This window comes from Myxocyprinus asiaticus, chromosome 21, assembly GCF_019703515.2.
Source record: "Myxocyprinus asiaticus isolate MX2 ecotype Aquarium Trade chromosome 21, UBuf_Myxa_2, whole genome shotgun sequence".
Taxonomy (NCBI): domain Eukaryota; kingdom Metazoa; phylum Chordata; class Actinopteri; order Cypriniformes; family Catostomidae; genus Myxocyprinus; species Myxocyprinus asiaticus.
The window spans coordinates 44,586,928-44,604,768 of NC_059364.1; the positions used below are offsets into that span (position 1 = coordinate 44,586,928).

Below are 17,841 nucleotides of genomic sequence, written 5' to 3' on the forward strand. Positions count from 1 at the left end.
TAAATCTAAATTTTGGGAAATCTAACCTGTCAGTGAAGATTGCATAGCCATTGTGGAATGATGTATGGAAACATTTTCTTAGGAAAACTGCCCCAGCTGATTTTCAGGATATAGTCAGCTCAGCTAATAGACCATAACATCAGTCCAGGTCTGTAACATGATATTTAGACCACCTATACTTCGCTAGGAACAATTTTTACTTTACCAGGTTCACAGTAGGGCTGGGCTATTTTTGAGAAATAAATATGCATTTGGTTATATGGTAACACTTTACAGTAAGGTTCTATTTATTAACATTAGTAAATGCATTAGGTATCATGAACTATATATAAATATATATATTTTATAGTATGAATATATTTTCACAGCAAGTGTTAATCTTGGGTACTGTTAATTTATAATAGAACTGTTAATTGCTAGTTCATGTTAGTTCATAGTGCATTAACTAATGTTAACATGTGTGTGTGTGTGTGTGTGTGTGTGTGTATTATATATATATATATACATTATTACGATTAATTGCAAAAATTGTCATAGTTAATCGCGATTAATCACAGATTTTAAAAGTGCTGAAATGTGACTGTACAAACCTTCTTATAAAATCAAATCAAATGTAACAATAATGCGTTATTAACATTTATAAGTTTTTACATGAATTCTGACTAATTAGCTAAATGCGTTAATCGTGTTTAAGAAAAATGTATGCGTTAAACATCTTTAATTAATCACATGCGTTAACACATGAATTTTGACAGCTGTAATGTATGTATGTATGTATGTATGTATATATATATATATATATATATATATATATATATATATATATATATATATATATATATATATATATATATATATTTATACAGTACTGTGCAAAAGTTTTAGGCACTTGTGAAAAATGTTGCATAGTGAGGATGTCTTCAAAAATAATGACATAAATAGTTTTCATTTATCACTTAATGTCATACAAAATCAATATTCGGTGTGACCACCTTTGCCTTTAAAACAGCACCAATTCTCCTATGTACACCTGGACACAGTTTTTCTTGGTTTTTGGCAGATAGGATGTTCCAAGCTTCTTGGAGAATTCGCCACAGTTCTTCTATCTATTTCGGCTGTCTCAATTGCTTCTGTCTCTTTATGTAATCTCAGACAGTTCAGTGGGGGACTTTGTGGGGGCCATGACATCTGTTGCAGGGCTCCCTGTTCTTCTATTCTAATCTTTTCTATTTGCAAAAGTAATGTTTGGGAGTCTAACATTTATATTTTCTATTGACACACTAAAGCTGAAGATATAAATAACCATCTTAAGACAAATGCTTTTGTGAAACATCTTTTGCACAGTACTATATATATATATATATATATATATATATATATATGTATATTTAAATGTATATATTCAGATTTGCAATTATATATTTATATATATATATATATATATATATATATATATATATATATATATATATATATATATTTATATATAAATAAAATTGCTTAAAATGTATTTAGAAAAGTAGATTTAAAACTCAAATACAGTAAAACTCTTTAAAACTCTTATTTTTAAAATAATCAACATGCAGCACTAGTACATGGCAGAGGCCATCTGAACGAAAGCACCCCTGTTCTTCCTCAGTCTCACCAGATACACCATGTATACACCAGATAAAGACCATGCATAATACGTTCCATTAACAGCTCATTTGCAAGTTCCAGCACTTATGAAAGTCTGGAAAGTCCATCAGTTATCACTCTTTACATATCTCTGCAGCTTGTCAGGGCACCCCAGAGAGTGCCATCTGGCCTTAATAGAGGACCTCTACATCAGTAGACTTCCTAAAGTGTGCCCAAGCCCACTTGCCACTACACGCTTCTAATAGTCTTCTAATCTTGATCAAGACCTGTGGGCACATTGGCATACCTTTTCTCACTCTGTATGAAGGCAGCTGAAACATTTCAGTGGACATACTGTATGACTCCCTTGGGGCATTTAGATTGGTGTTTAAAATAGATTTTGCCATCAGAGGCCTCAAAACCTCTCATCATGGCTGTGTTTATGAAGCGCCCACATCTAAAAACTTCACACATTCACTCCTAATCTGCATCTGTTCTGGGATTTACCTGTGATTAATTAAATTTAGAGCTTCACAGTTTAGCACCCTTTTCTTGCAGCCAGCGAAAGCACACCCTCTTGCAGTGTTAAAGGCAGTGTTTATGATACCCTTACAAAAAAGTACTGAAAAAAGTGCTTGTATCATTGTACAGTAATGATTGAAAAAAAAAAAACACTGGAACAAAATGACTGATTCTCATTAATGGTTCTTGAACTGCTTCATTTTACCACCAAATACTGATCTATCTAAGACTTTTGACACAGTTAATCAATTTATCTTGTTGAAGAGGCCTCATAGCATTGGGCTATCAAATCATACTGTTGGTTGTTTTGCCAATTATCTTTCTGATAGAACCTAGTGTGTGCCGATAATTGGCTCCAATTAATCTGTATGACCTATTTTTAAGGAAGTTCCTCAAGGCTCAATATTAGGTCCTTTTTTATTTTCCATGTATCTATACATTTTTTTTTTACTGCTGTGCGTCTTCTGCTTCACTGACACTTCAATATTTACAGTCTGCTTTTAACTCTGTTCAGTCATGTTTACATCAACTGAAACTGGATTTAAATGCAGACAAAACAAAATCAATGTTTTTCTCAAATATAAAAGTTTTGCCACCAAATCTTAAATATATTGTAACTTTTCAAAGCAGCAAAAACAAACCTGTTGCCAATTCTTAGCACACTTTTCTTGCAGCCAGCGAAAGCACGCCCTCTTGGAGTGTTAAAGGCAGGGTTTATGATACCCTTACAAAAACGTACTGGAAAAAAAAAAGCTCATTATGTATTTATTATTAATTATTTGGTCATTGTACTTAATAACCAGATCAAGTCATTCAAGTCCCATATTGATCACATTGTTTTGAAACCCTAAAATTAGGGTGTCATTTCAGAAATTCCTTTTCTTATATACCAAAGCTGAGCTGCTGCCTCTGGGCATACAAATGCGCTTACATTGAGTGTATTTATATGCACTTTAAAGTTCAATAATTAGTCTTTTTAAAATGTCATGTAAACGCATTTGTCCGACTGAAATTGTTCGAGTCCGGTTTTTATGAAATTGAACTAACACGCCAAGATAATGCGATTGTAGATTGGTTCGATCCAGCATGTATACACGTCAATCAGACTGCAATAGGCTTTGGCGTTATGAGCATGCTCTGAAAAACTTAGGTACCATGCAACATGTATTTAACCTGGAAGTGGAATGCAGCACAAATCAGAGAAGAAAAAGAGCAACAACAACAAGAACAACACTTGTGTGTGTTTCATTCAGAAGTGATCATCCCTATGCCCTGTTCCCTTCAAAGACTTTACCATCCACTGTGAAAGCTTTGGGTGGCTGAAAGGTGTGGGGCTCAATAATAATGTTAATTCGGAAATCACATTTTAAGTCGTTTTTATTGGAAATTGTTTTCCATTCACCCTCCCTTCCACTTTGCAGTAGCCTCAAATGTCTTTCTTTAAAAAAACAAAAACAAACTTTTTCATGATCTGTAACATGTGCTGGCTGGAACTGTTGACAATGATGGCAATGACGAAGACGTGAAGATGAAGAACCCAAGTTCAGTTTATTTTCAAACGTGAACACCAATAACCCTGACTACAAAACAAAACATGAACATGGATTAAACTAGACTTGACTTGACTTGACTTGACTTGACTTGACAAACACATCCGATAACATTCAATACTCCACAAATAGACAATGCAAACATGAGGGCTTAAATACAAGACATGGGAGAACATAAACCAATGAACAAACAGAACTGATAACAAGATAATTACACAATAAACCAATGAAAACATGACACATGAACATGGAGGGAAAACAGAAATCACATGACTAGGGAAACAGGAACACATGAAATGAAACAGGAACTAGAATTTCAAAATAAAAGACATGAATCAAAAGAATACACCTGACATATCCCCCCCACTAAGGGGTGGCTCCTGACACCCCAACACATAAACAAAAAACGTAATACATGACATAATTCAAAGTTCTGTAGGGAGCGGGGGGGGGGTGTCTTGAGGCGTGGGGCGTGGCGTGGCGAGAAAGGGTGAGGGGCATGGGACCAGGGCAAAGTCCGTGGGAGGTGAAGCCATGAGAGGCTCGAGGGGCGGAGCCATGGAAGGTGGAGCCATGAGAGGCTCAAGGGGCGGAGCCTTGGAACGTGGTGCCCGGAGAGTAGCCGAAGACACGAAGGGCCAGGGTGGAGCCGATGGCAGGGAGGACCAAGGTGGTGCTAGAGGCTCGAAGGAGCAAGGCGGAGCTGAGGGATCATAGAGACAAAGCGGAGCCAGGTGACCGACAGACCAAGGAGGAGCCAGAGGGACGAGGGACCCCGGCACAGCCGACAGGCTGAAGGACCGTAGTGGAGCCGAGGGAACGCCGAGCTAAGGCAATGTCGAGGGACCGACAGGCCAGAGCGAAGTCCAGGGCTCAGAGGGTCCAGGCGAGATCGGAGGGCCAAAAGTTCCCCTTGCCTGCTCAGGAGAACTAAAGGTGGGTATAAGGGTGGAAACCATCTCCAGGTCCCACTGCTCAGGTGTGGCTGTGACATGGCATGGAGCAGGCTGAGGCGTCGCTGTGATGTGGCATGGAGCAGGCTGAGGCGTCGCTGTGACGTGGCATGGAGCAGGCTGAGGCGTCGCTGTGACGTGGCATGGAGCAGGCTGAGGCGTCGCTGTGACGTGGCATGGAGCAGGCTGAGGCGTCGCTGTGACGTGGCATGGAGCAGGCTGAGGCATCGCTGTGACGTGGCATGGAGCAGGCTGAGGCATCGCTGTGACATGGCATGGAGCAGGCTGAGGCGTCGCTGTGACGTGGAACTCTGGCTCGGCGGTGGCCATGACGTGGGACTCTGGCCCGGCGGCGGCCATGTCGTGGGACTCTGGCTCGGTGGCGGCCATGTCGTGGAACTCTGGCTCGGGATCCGCCTCCCCCACAGTGAACGGGGAACCGATGAATCGTAGGGCGAGGTCGATATATTGAGCCAGGCTGAGGGAACTGTGATCGCCAGGCATCAAAAAAGAAATGGACTCATTTAGTCCAAATCTAAAACAACCCTTGAGGGCAACCTCATTGAAGTCTACCTGGCTGGCTAGACCGCAGAAGTCCTCAACATAGTCCTCCAGAGGACGATTCCCCTGACGTAAGCACAGAAGTAAAACTGCTGGGTCCATTGGTGGTGGAGTATCCTGTAACGTGTGCTGGCTGGAACTGATGACAATGATAGCAATGACGAAGACGTGAAGATGAAGAACCCAAGTGCAGTTTATTTTCAAACGTGAACACCAATAACCCTGACTACAAAACAAAACATGAACATGGATTAGACTAGACTTGATTTGACTTGACTTGACTTGACTTGACTTGACAAACACATCCGATAACATTCAATACTCCACAAATAGACAATGCAAACATGAGGGCTTAAATACAAGACATGGGAGAACATAAACCAATGAACAAACAGAACTGATAACAAAATAATTAAACAATAAACCAATGAAAACATGACACATGAACATGGAGGGAAAACAGAAATCACATGACTAGGGAAACAGGAACACATGACATGAAACAGGAACTAGAATTTCAAAATAAAAGACATGAATCAACAGAATACACCTGACATGATCTTATGTGGACTATTTTCACAAATTCCATCATAAAATACAATAAAAATGGTAACAGAAACATAATATGGCCATGGTTAGGATTCTAGCATTAGCATTAGCGCCATGAATGTAATATGTAAACATTACAAATTACACATTATCTACTGCATTTATCATACTTTCAATTATCATTGAGTGGTTATAACAGCTTTTTTTTTTTTACTGATCTCATGTGGACTCCATTCATAGAATGAGGAAGAAAGCATAGTATTTATTGAATATGCAGCCTGAAGCAAATAGAAGGTACAGATGCAGAACTGTTTCAAGTATTCAGACAACACAACTATAAAAATACCAGTGATAGCTAATATAGACAAAACATATACACTGATGAGCCAAAACATTATGACAACCTTCCTAATATGTTGTTGGTCATCTGCATGCCGCCAAAACAGTGCCGACCCACCGAAGCATGGACACTACAAGACCCCTGAAGGTTTCTTGTGGTATCTGGCACCAAGACATTAGCAGCAGATCTTGTCTGTAAGTTGCAAGGTGGAGCTGCCGTGGATTGAGCTTGTGTGTCCAGCACATCCCATAGATGCTCAATTGGATTGAGATCTGGGGAATTTTGGAGGCCTGGGAAACACCTTGAACTCTTCATCATGTTCCTCAAACCATTCCCGAACAATGTGTGCAGTGTAGCAGGGCACATTATCCTGCTGAAAGAGGCCACTGCCATCAGGGAATACCATTGCCATGAAGGGGTGTACCTGGTCTGCAATGATGTTTAGGTAGGTGGTACGTGTCAAATTGACTTCCACATGAATGGCCAGACCCAGGGTTTCATAGCAGGACATTGCCCAGAGCATCACACTCCCTCCACCGGCTTGTCATCTTCACACAGTGCATCCTGGTACCATCACTTCCCCAGGTAAATGGCGTACACATCCGTCCACATGATGTAAAAGCAAATGGGACTCATCGGACCAGGAAACATTCTTCCACTGCTCCAAGGTCCAGTTCCGATGCTTGTGTGCCCATTGTAGGTGCTTTCAACGGTGGACAGGGGTCATCATGGGCACTCTGACCAGTCTGTAGCTACATAGCCCCATACGCAGCAGGATGCGATGTGTGTTGTGACACATTCCGTGTGTTGTGTTGTGACACAGTGTGTTGTGACACATTCCCCCCTATCCATCATTACAATTTTCTATGACTTGTGCCACAGCAGACCTTCTGTTGGTTCAGACAAGATAGGATAGTCTTCGTTTCCCTCGTGCATTGATGAGCCTTGGGCGCCCAACACCCTGTCACCATTTTGTGGTTTGTCCCTTGTCGGACCACTGTCGGTAGGTACTCATTACTGCTGACCGGGAGCACTCTACAAGGCTTGCTGTTTCAGAGATGCTCTGACCCAGTCATCTGGCCATAATAATTTGGCCCATGTCAAAGTCACTCAGGCCTTTACTCCTGCCCGTTTCTCCTTCATTAAACACGTTGACTATGAGAACTAATTGTTCGCTTACCATGTAATCTACCCAGACCTTGACACGTGGGCTTATTGGGAGATGATCAAAGTTATTTGCTTCACGACATCTCTCCTCAGTCTAAATGTTATTATAACACTTTACACAGAGTTTATAAGGATGAAAGTGAAGCAAAGCAGAGCTCGTATGTTAGAACAATCTAGGGGAAAATTGCGTCATCTTCTGCCTTCGGGCATCACCAAGCACAACGGATAACGTACATCTGATCTTAAGATGTATGCACATGCACACGGCTGTAAAGTTTCCCATGCTGTTGTGCCTGTTGTGTGTGTCTTGCTGTTGACAAGCTAGTTAGCTGACTTCTTCGACATGATACTATGATGCAAAAGGTCAACCGGAAAACGTCTACGTCACTTCCTCAGCTGAAGTCCTTTCTTCACCTATTTGACTGAGCATAGCGTCATGTATACTTGGACAGAGAAATGAAGACTGTAGCTCGACACGCAGTAGTTCCTGCAGTGGTTTGATTATAGCTGTCCATATAAACTTACTCATTGGTACTGTTTCAGTAGCTGAGTTTCCATCCACATATTTGTATGCAAATTGTGGGAAATCACTTAAAAAATGGTGGATGGAAACACCAAGATGCAAATAAAAACTCCTAAAAAAGCCCATAAAAAAACAATTATGCTCACTTCAGTTGGAAACAATTTTAATTCAATACAAAGATATAAGCATAAACTATGATGGAAACACATTTACAGAATATATTCCTATAGAATTTATATAGGTATATAGATGTGCATCAAAAAAGTTAATGTGAATACATAATTCGCTCAGAGAAAATCATCAATATCATCGCATATCATGTAAAATGTTGCTTTGGTTATTCAAAATGATTGTCTACTATTACCTCCCAGAACTGTCTGACACGCTTTCACTCCCAGACAAATGCCATCTATCGCTGAGTGCCAGCAAACATGAAGATCGTCAGAGCATTTTGACTGCGTGCTTTACACTGCAAGTAATTCATTACATTCAATAAAAGAGACACACTGGCTACAGCTTCCATTTTAATTTCTATTTTGTGCCAATTTCCCCAGAAGTGACGATTTTGTTCCCTTAAATGTATGGAAATGCTGCTTTATTCGCAGATTGTTTTTGCGATATTCCCATTTTCCGCATAAATTTAATTCGTTGCCTAGATGGAATCATAGCTATTTAAAAATCTTAGAGATCATAAATTAGACAGTAATTCATGACTAATAATTAAACTTGTAAGTGACTAGTTATGGGCTAGTTTGGCATTATAAAGTATTTATTAAGCCTTCATTGGCTGATTTCTTATTCTTGCTTTATAGCCCCTTTACATTTGCTTTTGTCACAACAATGTGTGATGCAAATTACATCCTTTATAGGTTCTCAGTACACTGTTTGAATGTGCCGCTTATAAGTATAAAATACATGTAGAATGCATATAGTATTTCAACAAAGCAGGGAAGTTTAGGGTTAGGTGCAGGAGTAGGGGTTGCTGTAGGGTGCTGTGGGACTCTAAATAAACCCAGTAAACACACTGCAGTGATGCCCATATACTGTATGGTAGTATTTAATTAGGGGTGCAAACAGCATCTAACACTATTTGCAATTAGTGCAAAGGAGATGCTTTTTTGTTGGAATTTACACTAATCAACATAATACACAGCCTTCTGTATTTATTTACTTATAAGCTGCACATTCACACAATGTAATAAAAACCAATAAAGGATGTATTTTGCACCTTACTACCTATTGGTATCTTTTGTTTTTACCTAATAAGTTAATTGTTAGAAGAAGGAACAAAATAATAATATAAAAAGGCAATGGTTAGAGGTAAAATTAGGCAATGGTTAGAAATCAGTGAACAAAGGCCTAATAAATACCTTATAATTCAAAACAAGTCTGTAACTATTCCAATTATTAGTCATAAATTACTGTCTAATTTCCGATCTCTAAAATAAAGTGTTAGCATGGCAACTTACTGTTGTCTGTGTTAGGACTGAGCTGGGTAAAAAAGGCTGTAAGTTCAATGACCCCCCAAAAATGGAACAACTACTGGAAAACGTAAACTAACTCTTTCCTCCATTGGCTGCATTTATGGCACTTGTAAATGACCTTGAGTGTAGTCATGTTGTAAATTGTCTTTGTGATATTTGACAGGAGATGCTTATGTATTTTATTTTATACTCTGCTTGGTTTATTTAGCATTTAGTGTCTGTTGCATGCAGTGTCATTAGTTACTCAGAAACGTAATCCACTACAAATGACTAATTTCTTCTCTAAAACTGTAATCAGATTAATTACTGATTACTTAATTGGAAAAGTAATCACAGTACGAATGACTTTACTTTAAAGTTACATTCCAAAGCACTTTTCACAGAAAAGTTTTAGTTCCCTATCTGTCACTCACTCGACGTTGATGTCGATGTAGTGACACTAGGGGTCACTCTTGGGAGCCCGAGACACCTCTGGTCTTTGATAAAAGGCCAATGAAAATTGGCGAGTGGTATTTGCATGCCACTCCCCTGGACATACGGGTATAAAAGGAGCTGGTATGCAACCACTCATTCAGATTTTCTCTTCGGAGCCGAATGGTCATGCTCATTGAGCTGAATACTACTGTTCATTCACCTCTGCTGGATCTGACGGCGCATTTCAGCGGCTTCTCCCTCCTCTGCACTGGTGCACTGCAGAGAATGCCCCTGGGCGCTTCGGCAGAAAAACTAGAGAGTATATTTTCTGAAAGAGCATTTTTCCCCTCTAAAAGAGTATATATTTCTCTAAAAGAGCGCACACACGGAACGTCTTTTTAAAGACGCGTCTTTTTAAAGATGCTTTTCCGATTGTGTGTTATTCCTGGTTGCGCTCATTATCTCTCGCCTTCTAACGGTCACGATCACTGTCTTTCGTGTCTGGGCACTGCTCACGCGGAGACAGCCTTCGTGGATGGTCATGTTCTCATTGCGAGAATATGTCCATGGCAACGTTGTGGTCACGGCTCGCCTTCGTAAGAAAGCGAGCCACCCCAGAGGCTCCCGCCTCAGTCCTTTTACCCACGGGTATGAGGCCAGCGCGGACCACCTCCACTGGGTATCCCCCCGCGGACCTCCCATTCCCCAGCACGCTCGTCTGCCCCGATCGGGCTTCCGGGTGAGTCCACCGGCTCGTCTCACGGCGAGTTCAACCTCTTATTCGGAGCCCGCGAAAGTGATGAGCTTGGTGAAAGATGAAAACGCTGCTACCCTGCGCGGAGATCGCTGTGATAGAACCTGTCCCTCCAGCCGAGATGAAGAAGGGGTTTTTTAGCCCCTACTTCATCGTACTGAAAAAAGGCGGTGGGTTGAGGCCAATCTTGGACCTGTGAGTTCTGAACTAGGCTTTACACAGACTCCTGTTCAAGATGCTGACGCAAAAATGCATTCTGGCGAGCATCCGGCATCAAGATTGGTTCGCGGCGGTAGACCTGAAGGTTGCGTACTTCCATGCCTTGATTCTTCCTCGACACAGACCCTTCCTGTGGTTCACGTTTGAGGGTCAGGCATATCAGTACAAAGTCCTACCTTTCGGCCTGTCCCTGTCTCCTCGTGTCTTTACGAAGGTCGCAGAGGCTGCCCTTGCCCTTTTAAGGGAGGTGGGCATTTTGCGCTCTCAACTATCTCGACGACTGGCTAATTCTAGCTCACTCTAGAGACGTGTTGTGCGCACACAGGGACCTGGTGCACTCACACCTCAGCCGACTAGGGCTTCAGGTCAACTGGGAAAAGAGCAAGCTCCCCCCGGTTCAGAGCATCTCTTTTCTCGGTTTGGAGTTGGACTCAGTTTCCTTGACGGCACGCCTACGAACGAGCGTGCACAGTCAGTGCTGGCCTGTTTGAAGGCATTCAAACAGGGAACAGCGGTTCCACTGAAACTTTTTCAGAGGCTCCAGGGGCATACGGCATCCTCGGCGGTGGCCAACCCGCTCGGGTTGATGCATATGAGGCCGCTTCAGCACTGGCTCCAGACTCGAGTCCCGAGATGGCCATGGCACCACGGGACACACTGCATGGCCATTACGTCAGTCGGTCACCGTCTTTTCAGCCCTTGGACCAACCTCTCATTCCTACGGGCAGGTGTTCCTCTAGAACTGGTCCCCAGGCGCATCGTGGTCATGACAGACGCCTCCAAAATGGGCTGGGGCGCTGTTTGCAATGGGCACGCAGCTGCCGGCCTCTGGACGGGTCCGCGACTGCATTGGCACATCAACTGCCTCAAGTTGTTGGCAATTCTGCTCGCCCTGCAGAGGTTTCGGCCATTGATCCAGGGCAAGCACGTGTTAGTTCAGACAGACAACACGACAACGGTAGCATATGTCAACCGCCAAGGTGGTTTGCGCTCTCGTTGTATGTCACAACTCTCCCGCCGTCTCCTCCTCTGGAGTCAGCAGCACTTCAAGTCGCTGCAAGCCACTCACATCCCGGGCAACCTCAACACTACAGCGGACGCGCTGTCACAACAGGTTACCCTCAGGGGAGAGTGGAGACTCCACCTTCAGATGGTCCAGCTGATTTGGAGTCGATTCAACAGGCACAGGTGCACCTGTTCGCCTCCCAAGAATCCTCCCCACTGCCCGCTCTGGTATGCCCTGACCGAGGCCCCCCTTGGCATAGACGCGCTGGCACACAGCTGGGCCCCTGGCATGCGCAAATATACGTTTCCCCCAGTGAGCCTGCTTGCACAGGCCCTGTGCAAGGTCAGGGAGGACGAGGAGCAGGTTGTCCTGGTAGCACCCTACTGGCCCGCCCAGACATGGTGCTTGGACCTCACGCTCCTCGCGACAGCTCCCCCCTGGCGAATTCCCCTGAGGAAGGACCTTCTTTCTCAGGGAAGGGGCACCATCTGGCACCCGCGCCAAGACCTCTGGAATCTCCATGTCTGGCCCCTGGACAGGACGTGGAAGACCTAAGTTGTCTCCCACCTGCGGTGGTAGACACGATCACTCAGGCTAGGGCCCCCTCTACGAGGCGCCTGTATGCCTTTAAGTGGCGTCTGTTCGCTAAGTGGTGTTCTTCCCTTCAGGAAGACCCCCAGAGATGCGCAGTAGGATCAGTGCTTTCCTTCCTGCAAGAGAGGTTGGAAGGGAGGCTGTCCCCTTCCACCTTGAAGGTGTATGTTGCTGCCATAGCAGCACACCACGACGCAGTCGACGGTAAGTCCTTAGGGAAGCACGACCTGATCATCAGGTTCCTAAGATGCGCCAGGAGGCTGAATCCCTCCAGACCGCACCTCGTTCCCTCATCGGACCTCTGTAGTTCTTCAGGGTCTACAGAGAGCCCTTTTTGAGCCTTTGCAGTCAGCCAAGCTTAAGGCACTCTCCTTGAAGACTGCCCTCCTGACTGCACTCACTTCCATCAAGAGGGTAGGTGACCTGCTAGTGTTCTCTGTCAGCGAAACGTGCCTGGAGTCCGGTCCAGGTTACTCTCACGTGATCCTGAGACCCTGACTGGGCTATTTGCCCAAGGTTCCCACCACCCCTTTAGGGACCAGGCGGTGAACCTGCAAGCGCTGCCCCAGGAGGAGGCAGACCAAGCCCTGTCGTCGCTGTGTCCGGTGCGCACTTTTACGCATCTATTTGGATCGCACGCAGAGCTTTAGAATCTCTGAGCAGTTCTTTGTCTGCTTTGGTGCACAGCGGAAAGGAAGTGCTGTCTCCAAGCAGAGGATCACCCACTGGCTCATTGACACCATAACTATGGCATATGTCGCCTAGGACATGCCGCCTCCGGTAGGGCTACCAGCCCATTCTACCAGGGGTGTAACGTCTCCCTGGGCCCTGGCCAGGGGTGCCTCTCTAACAGACATTTGCAGAGCAGCAGGCTGGGCAACACCCAACACCTGTGAAAGGTTCTACAACCTCCGGGTTGAACCAGTATCGTCCCAGGTAGTGGCACGCAACACAAGCGGATAAGCCCAGGATAGCTGGCTGGGTGTATCGCTTGCACATAGCACCTTTCACCTCCTCTGAGCTGAAGACGTGCATCATTAATTCCCAGTAGTGTTCACAAACTATGTTCCCTGGTTGACTTCCTCCGAGCCCTGTGGCAGTCGAGTGTCCGGAGAGACTCGCTGCCGGCCCAGTACACGCGCTAACTAAGTGCCCTGTTCTGGGGTAGGTGCTCCGCATGTGGCGGTTCCCTGTAAGGCTAACCTCATGCGATCTATATCTTCCGCTAGTTAGTTTCCCTGCTGGCAAACTGCATCTTCCTTGGGCAGAGCCCCTCTGCCCCAGTCTTTATGTTTGTAGTAACTCCTCCCCCTTTTGGCAGGATCTACCTTGAAGGCTCTCCACATGGTTGGAAAGACCATGTGACGTATTTTTCCACTTAAATACCCCCTCCCCTTTGGGCGAGGTGTGGTCTCCACGGTGTCTTCCCCTTGGGAGGGACACTCCCCAACTAGACCTGGCGGCCCAGTCCCCCTTCTTTTTTAGGGAGTGGAAAAAGAGAAGGGGAAAAGAGGCCACGACTGGGTTAAGCCTGTCTCTATCTTTGGGTAGTCGACTTGTCCCCAAAAAGGGCCGTTCAACACTCATAATTGTGTCAGGGGAGGTTACGTGTCGACCTGGTGTGCTGGCTATGAGGCACACAGCAAGTCTGCCCACTACACACCGCCAGTTCACGCAACACCGTTCAGCCTTGTGGCGTTTTGAATAGGTACCCCTAGTGTCACTACATCGACACCAACGTCGAGTGAGTGACAGATAGGGAACGTCATGGTTTCTGGTGTAACCTCCGTTCCCTGATGGAGGGAACGAGACGTTGTGTCCCTCCTGCCACAACGCTGAACTACCTGCTGAAATGGCCAGACCTTATATCGGCTCCTCAGCATAAAACCTGAATGTGTGGTTGCATACCAGCTCCTTTTATACCCGTATGTCCGGGGGAGTGGCATGCAAATACCACTCACCAATTTTCATTGTTTCATTCATTTTGGTTCATTGTTTAATTATCTTGTTTAGAGTTCTGTTTGTTCATTGGTTTATGTTCTCCCATGTCCATGTATTTAAACCCTCATGTATTCCATTGTCGGCTGTCAAGTATTGAAAGTGATTGTAGATGTTTAAGTCAAGCCACATTTATGTCGAGCCAAGTTTAAGTCAAGTCAAGTCATGTTCATGTTTATGTTTAGTTTAGTTCACGTGTAGTTAGGGTTTTGGATTTCATGTTTATTTAATAAATTGCACTTGGGTTCTCACTTCATCGTCATTGCCTATGCCAGCTACAGTGTTACACAAGTAATATGCTCAGCACCACATGTTTCTCGCTTACAAAAACTCATTAATGACTCTTCTGCTGTCACAAAAACGCAAACAGATGTACATATGATTTTTTTAAATGGATTTTACATTAAAAAATATTATTTTAGAAAGTGTAGATGTGCAACCTAAGTAATGTACTTAAAAGTACTTAATTGGAAGATAGTAACTGTAATCTTATATTACAGTTATAAATTACTTTGTAACTCGGATTGCACCCAACACTGGTACGTTGTTACCTTGTCATTTTCTTCCATGCTGCCTTCTTTGCCAGGTCACTCTTGTAAAATAAATTGTATCTCAATGAGTTGTATCCTGGTTAAATAAAGGTTAGCCTACTAACTAGCTAACTATCTAGCTTACTGACTAACTAACTAAAATATTCACTACAGTTTTTCTTGCATGATAAAAGAAATAATGTTTTATCTGAGTTGTGAGTTTGCAGTCTGAATTGAACGTGATGAGAGAGAAAGACAAGGCACCAAAAAATTATACAAAAACAATAAATTCACATCTTTCTATTGCATTGTCATCACTGGTTGATTGTAACAAGTGTAACAAGGATTAGTGTAGTGCGACTCTCAAATGAATGACCCTCATGAGCCAGCTCTTTTTCACACTGAAGGTGAATAGAAGATGTGAATATTGTGATGTAACAGAGAAACAGCAGACTTGTGTGGAGCTCATCCTCATAGTTGCATGTTGGGATGTGTCTTTGTCACTGATCATTTCTCCAGTGTATGTGAGATGAGGGCAGTGCTCTCTCTGTGTGGCCCATGTGCTGTTCTGGAACGTTCAGTTCAGTAGATGAACAGGAATGAATTGTTGACTATACTGTGGTTGAGATGAAAAGGAAGGATTGAGAGAGAATTTAGTTGTACTCATTTCATCGTTTGTTTTTGTAACTTATAATCAACATTGCTAATGAAGACATGGCATGACTGCAATTAGAAAAATCCAACTCATCTATCTCAAATTTTAAACATGTCATTATAATTTAGCATTGATGTATTTGCATGGGACAGTGAAATATTAAAATACAATGTGAATCTTGACATCATTGTGTATTCTCATTTTCTCATTAGGGATGCTGAAACATTCCTCTTGGACTGGAAAAAGATTCGAGCTTCTGATGGAGGCTGGCTGGTGTTTGACATCACAGCCACCAGTAATCACTGGGTTCTGAACCCTCAGCAGAACATGGGCCTACAACTCTGTGTGGAGACAACTGATGGTAAGACTGTCTGATCAGAACATCAAAGTGTTAGCAATATATGCCACACTGAAGTTCTGCTACTTAAATAAATTATTCATACAACAAAAATTCTATCATCATGTACTCACCAGCATGTCTTTTCAAACCAGTATGACTTTTTTCATCGTGGGGTTGCAAAAGAAATTTTTTAAATGATCTTTATGCAGTTCTTTTCCATACAAGGACAGTACATTGTGACCAACACTGTTGGGGAAGCTACTTTAAAACCACGGTTTTACTACAGTAAACATAGTTTAACCATGGTATTTGTATAGTAACCACAAAATTAACCACGGTTACTATAGTGATGGTTACTATATTTATACACTGTTACTTAAGTAAAACCATGGTTAACCCATAAATGCATTGGTAATTTTCCCAAACACTCTTACATATTCAGGTCTTTAGAGACCCAGCACTTATATCTATCAAAAATGTATGTACAAAATGCCCAGATAGTGTAAAATGTTCACAATATTTTCAAGACAATTAGCAACAAATCAGGACAAATCAAGAACAGGATTAAATATTTTCACACATAAGATGCAACTGGCTGTCAAACACATTGAGTTACACATAAGCTACACATCAGCAACACATATCTGTAAGTTACACATTTGTAAAATGATAAAACACTTACATTATTTTAGTAGTACACTGTAATAGGGTAAAAGGGAAAGGAAGAGGCGAGAACCGGCTTAACAATATAAATAATCATTTAATGATTAACTTAAAACATGAAGACAAAACACTTATAGGGCAGCTGCCTGTAGCTCTCTCTCTCCCCTCTGGCTGCCTTTATCCCTCGTCAGCTTGATTAGCCTGATTAGGGGCTGGGCGTGCGTCAACACGGCCCGGCCCCGCCCTCCTCCTTGCCACACTCCTCCTTCCTTTGCTTCAGGCAGGGGAGCATGACGTACTTCCGGCCCCACCTGCCAGCAGGTCTTCCCCACCTTCTTGGACCTGGGAGGGAGACAAGGGGAGGAAAAAAAAAGAGAGGGAAAGGCCAACACATAGCGACAGCTGGAGAGAGAGAGGAAAGAGAGAAAAAAAAAGTACTCGCAAGTTCTCTGATACACCATAGCCTGGTCCTCGGTCACTCCTCCACCCTCTAGAGGATGACAGCCGCTCCTCCCCGGGTGGATCGGAGGCAGTCCTCCGGCCCCTGGCAGACGGAACACCCCGCCGCGTTTTGGTGGATGGTAGGGGTCTCCTCTGCCCCTGAAAGTGATTCTCCCACTCCAGGCGGTCGGCAGTGAGCCCCTCCCCACTCGTGGATGGCGGTCTTCTCTTTGACCTCGCCGCGATTTAGCGGCTGGTAGGGAGCCCCTCCTCACCTTGCTGTCGGCGGTCGTTCCTCCGCTTTCAGGCAGCCTGGCTCCTCAGTCCCCCGGCGGATGGCTGCAGCTGCTCCTTTGGGGTGGATGGTAGTGGTGAGGACTCTACTACAGCACATCCCTCCTCCTTCCCGGATTTCGGCACCAATGTAGCGGGGTAAAAGGGAAAGGAAGAGGCGAGAACCGGCTTAACAATATAAATAATAATTTAATGATTAACTTAAAACATAAAGACAAAACACATACAGGGCAGCTGCCTGTAGCTCTCTCTGTCCCAAACAGCCACCTCTGGCCGCCTTTATCCCTCTTGTCGGCTTGATTAGCCTGATTAGGGCCAGGCATGCATCATCACGGCCCGGCCCCACCCTCCTCCTTGCCACATACACCCAAATGACAATAGTCATATCATACTGTTCATGTGTTACACTTGCTATAGTTTACTTCAATGTTGTTTCTACATCATCTAGCAATGTCAAATGTTAATCAAATCAATCACTGAAACAACAGCGCCAGCTTGAAAAAGAAAAAACAAGTATATGTATGTGTACACGCGTATATGGGATACTGATAATTCACTATTGTTGATAATTTTTGCTCAGAAAATCAAAGCGATATAGTGTTTTTGTATGAATATAGTACTAATTTCTCTTGTAATACACAAAGAAATAAATATCCTGTGATAGTAA

The 17,841-nt window shown here is 43.6% G+C and overlaps 1 protein-coding gene across 1 annotated transcript in view; it reads left to right on the plus strand.

Annotated features, from left to right (window-relative positions):
* Positions 1–17,841, plus strand: part of LOC127411742 (bone morphogenetic protein 5-like) — a 62,608-nt gene that overhangs the window by 29,011 nt on the left and 15,756 nt on the right. Inside the window, exon 3 of the mRNA XM_051647473.1 lies at positions 15,649–15,797. Coding sequence (XP_051503433.1) covers positions 15,649–15,797 — 149 coding nt within the window. The remainder of the gene's footprint in view (positions 1–15,648; positions 15,798–17,841) is intronic.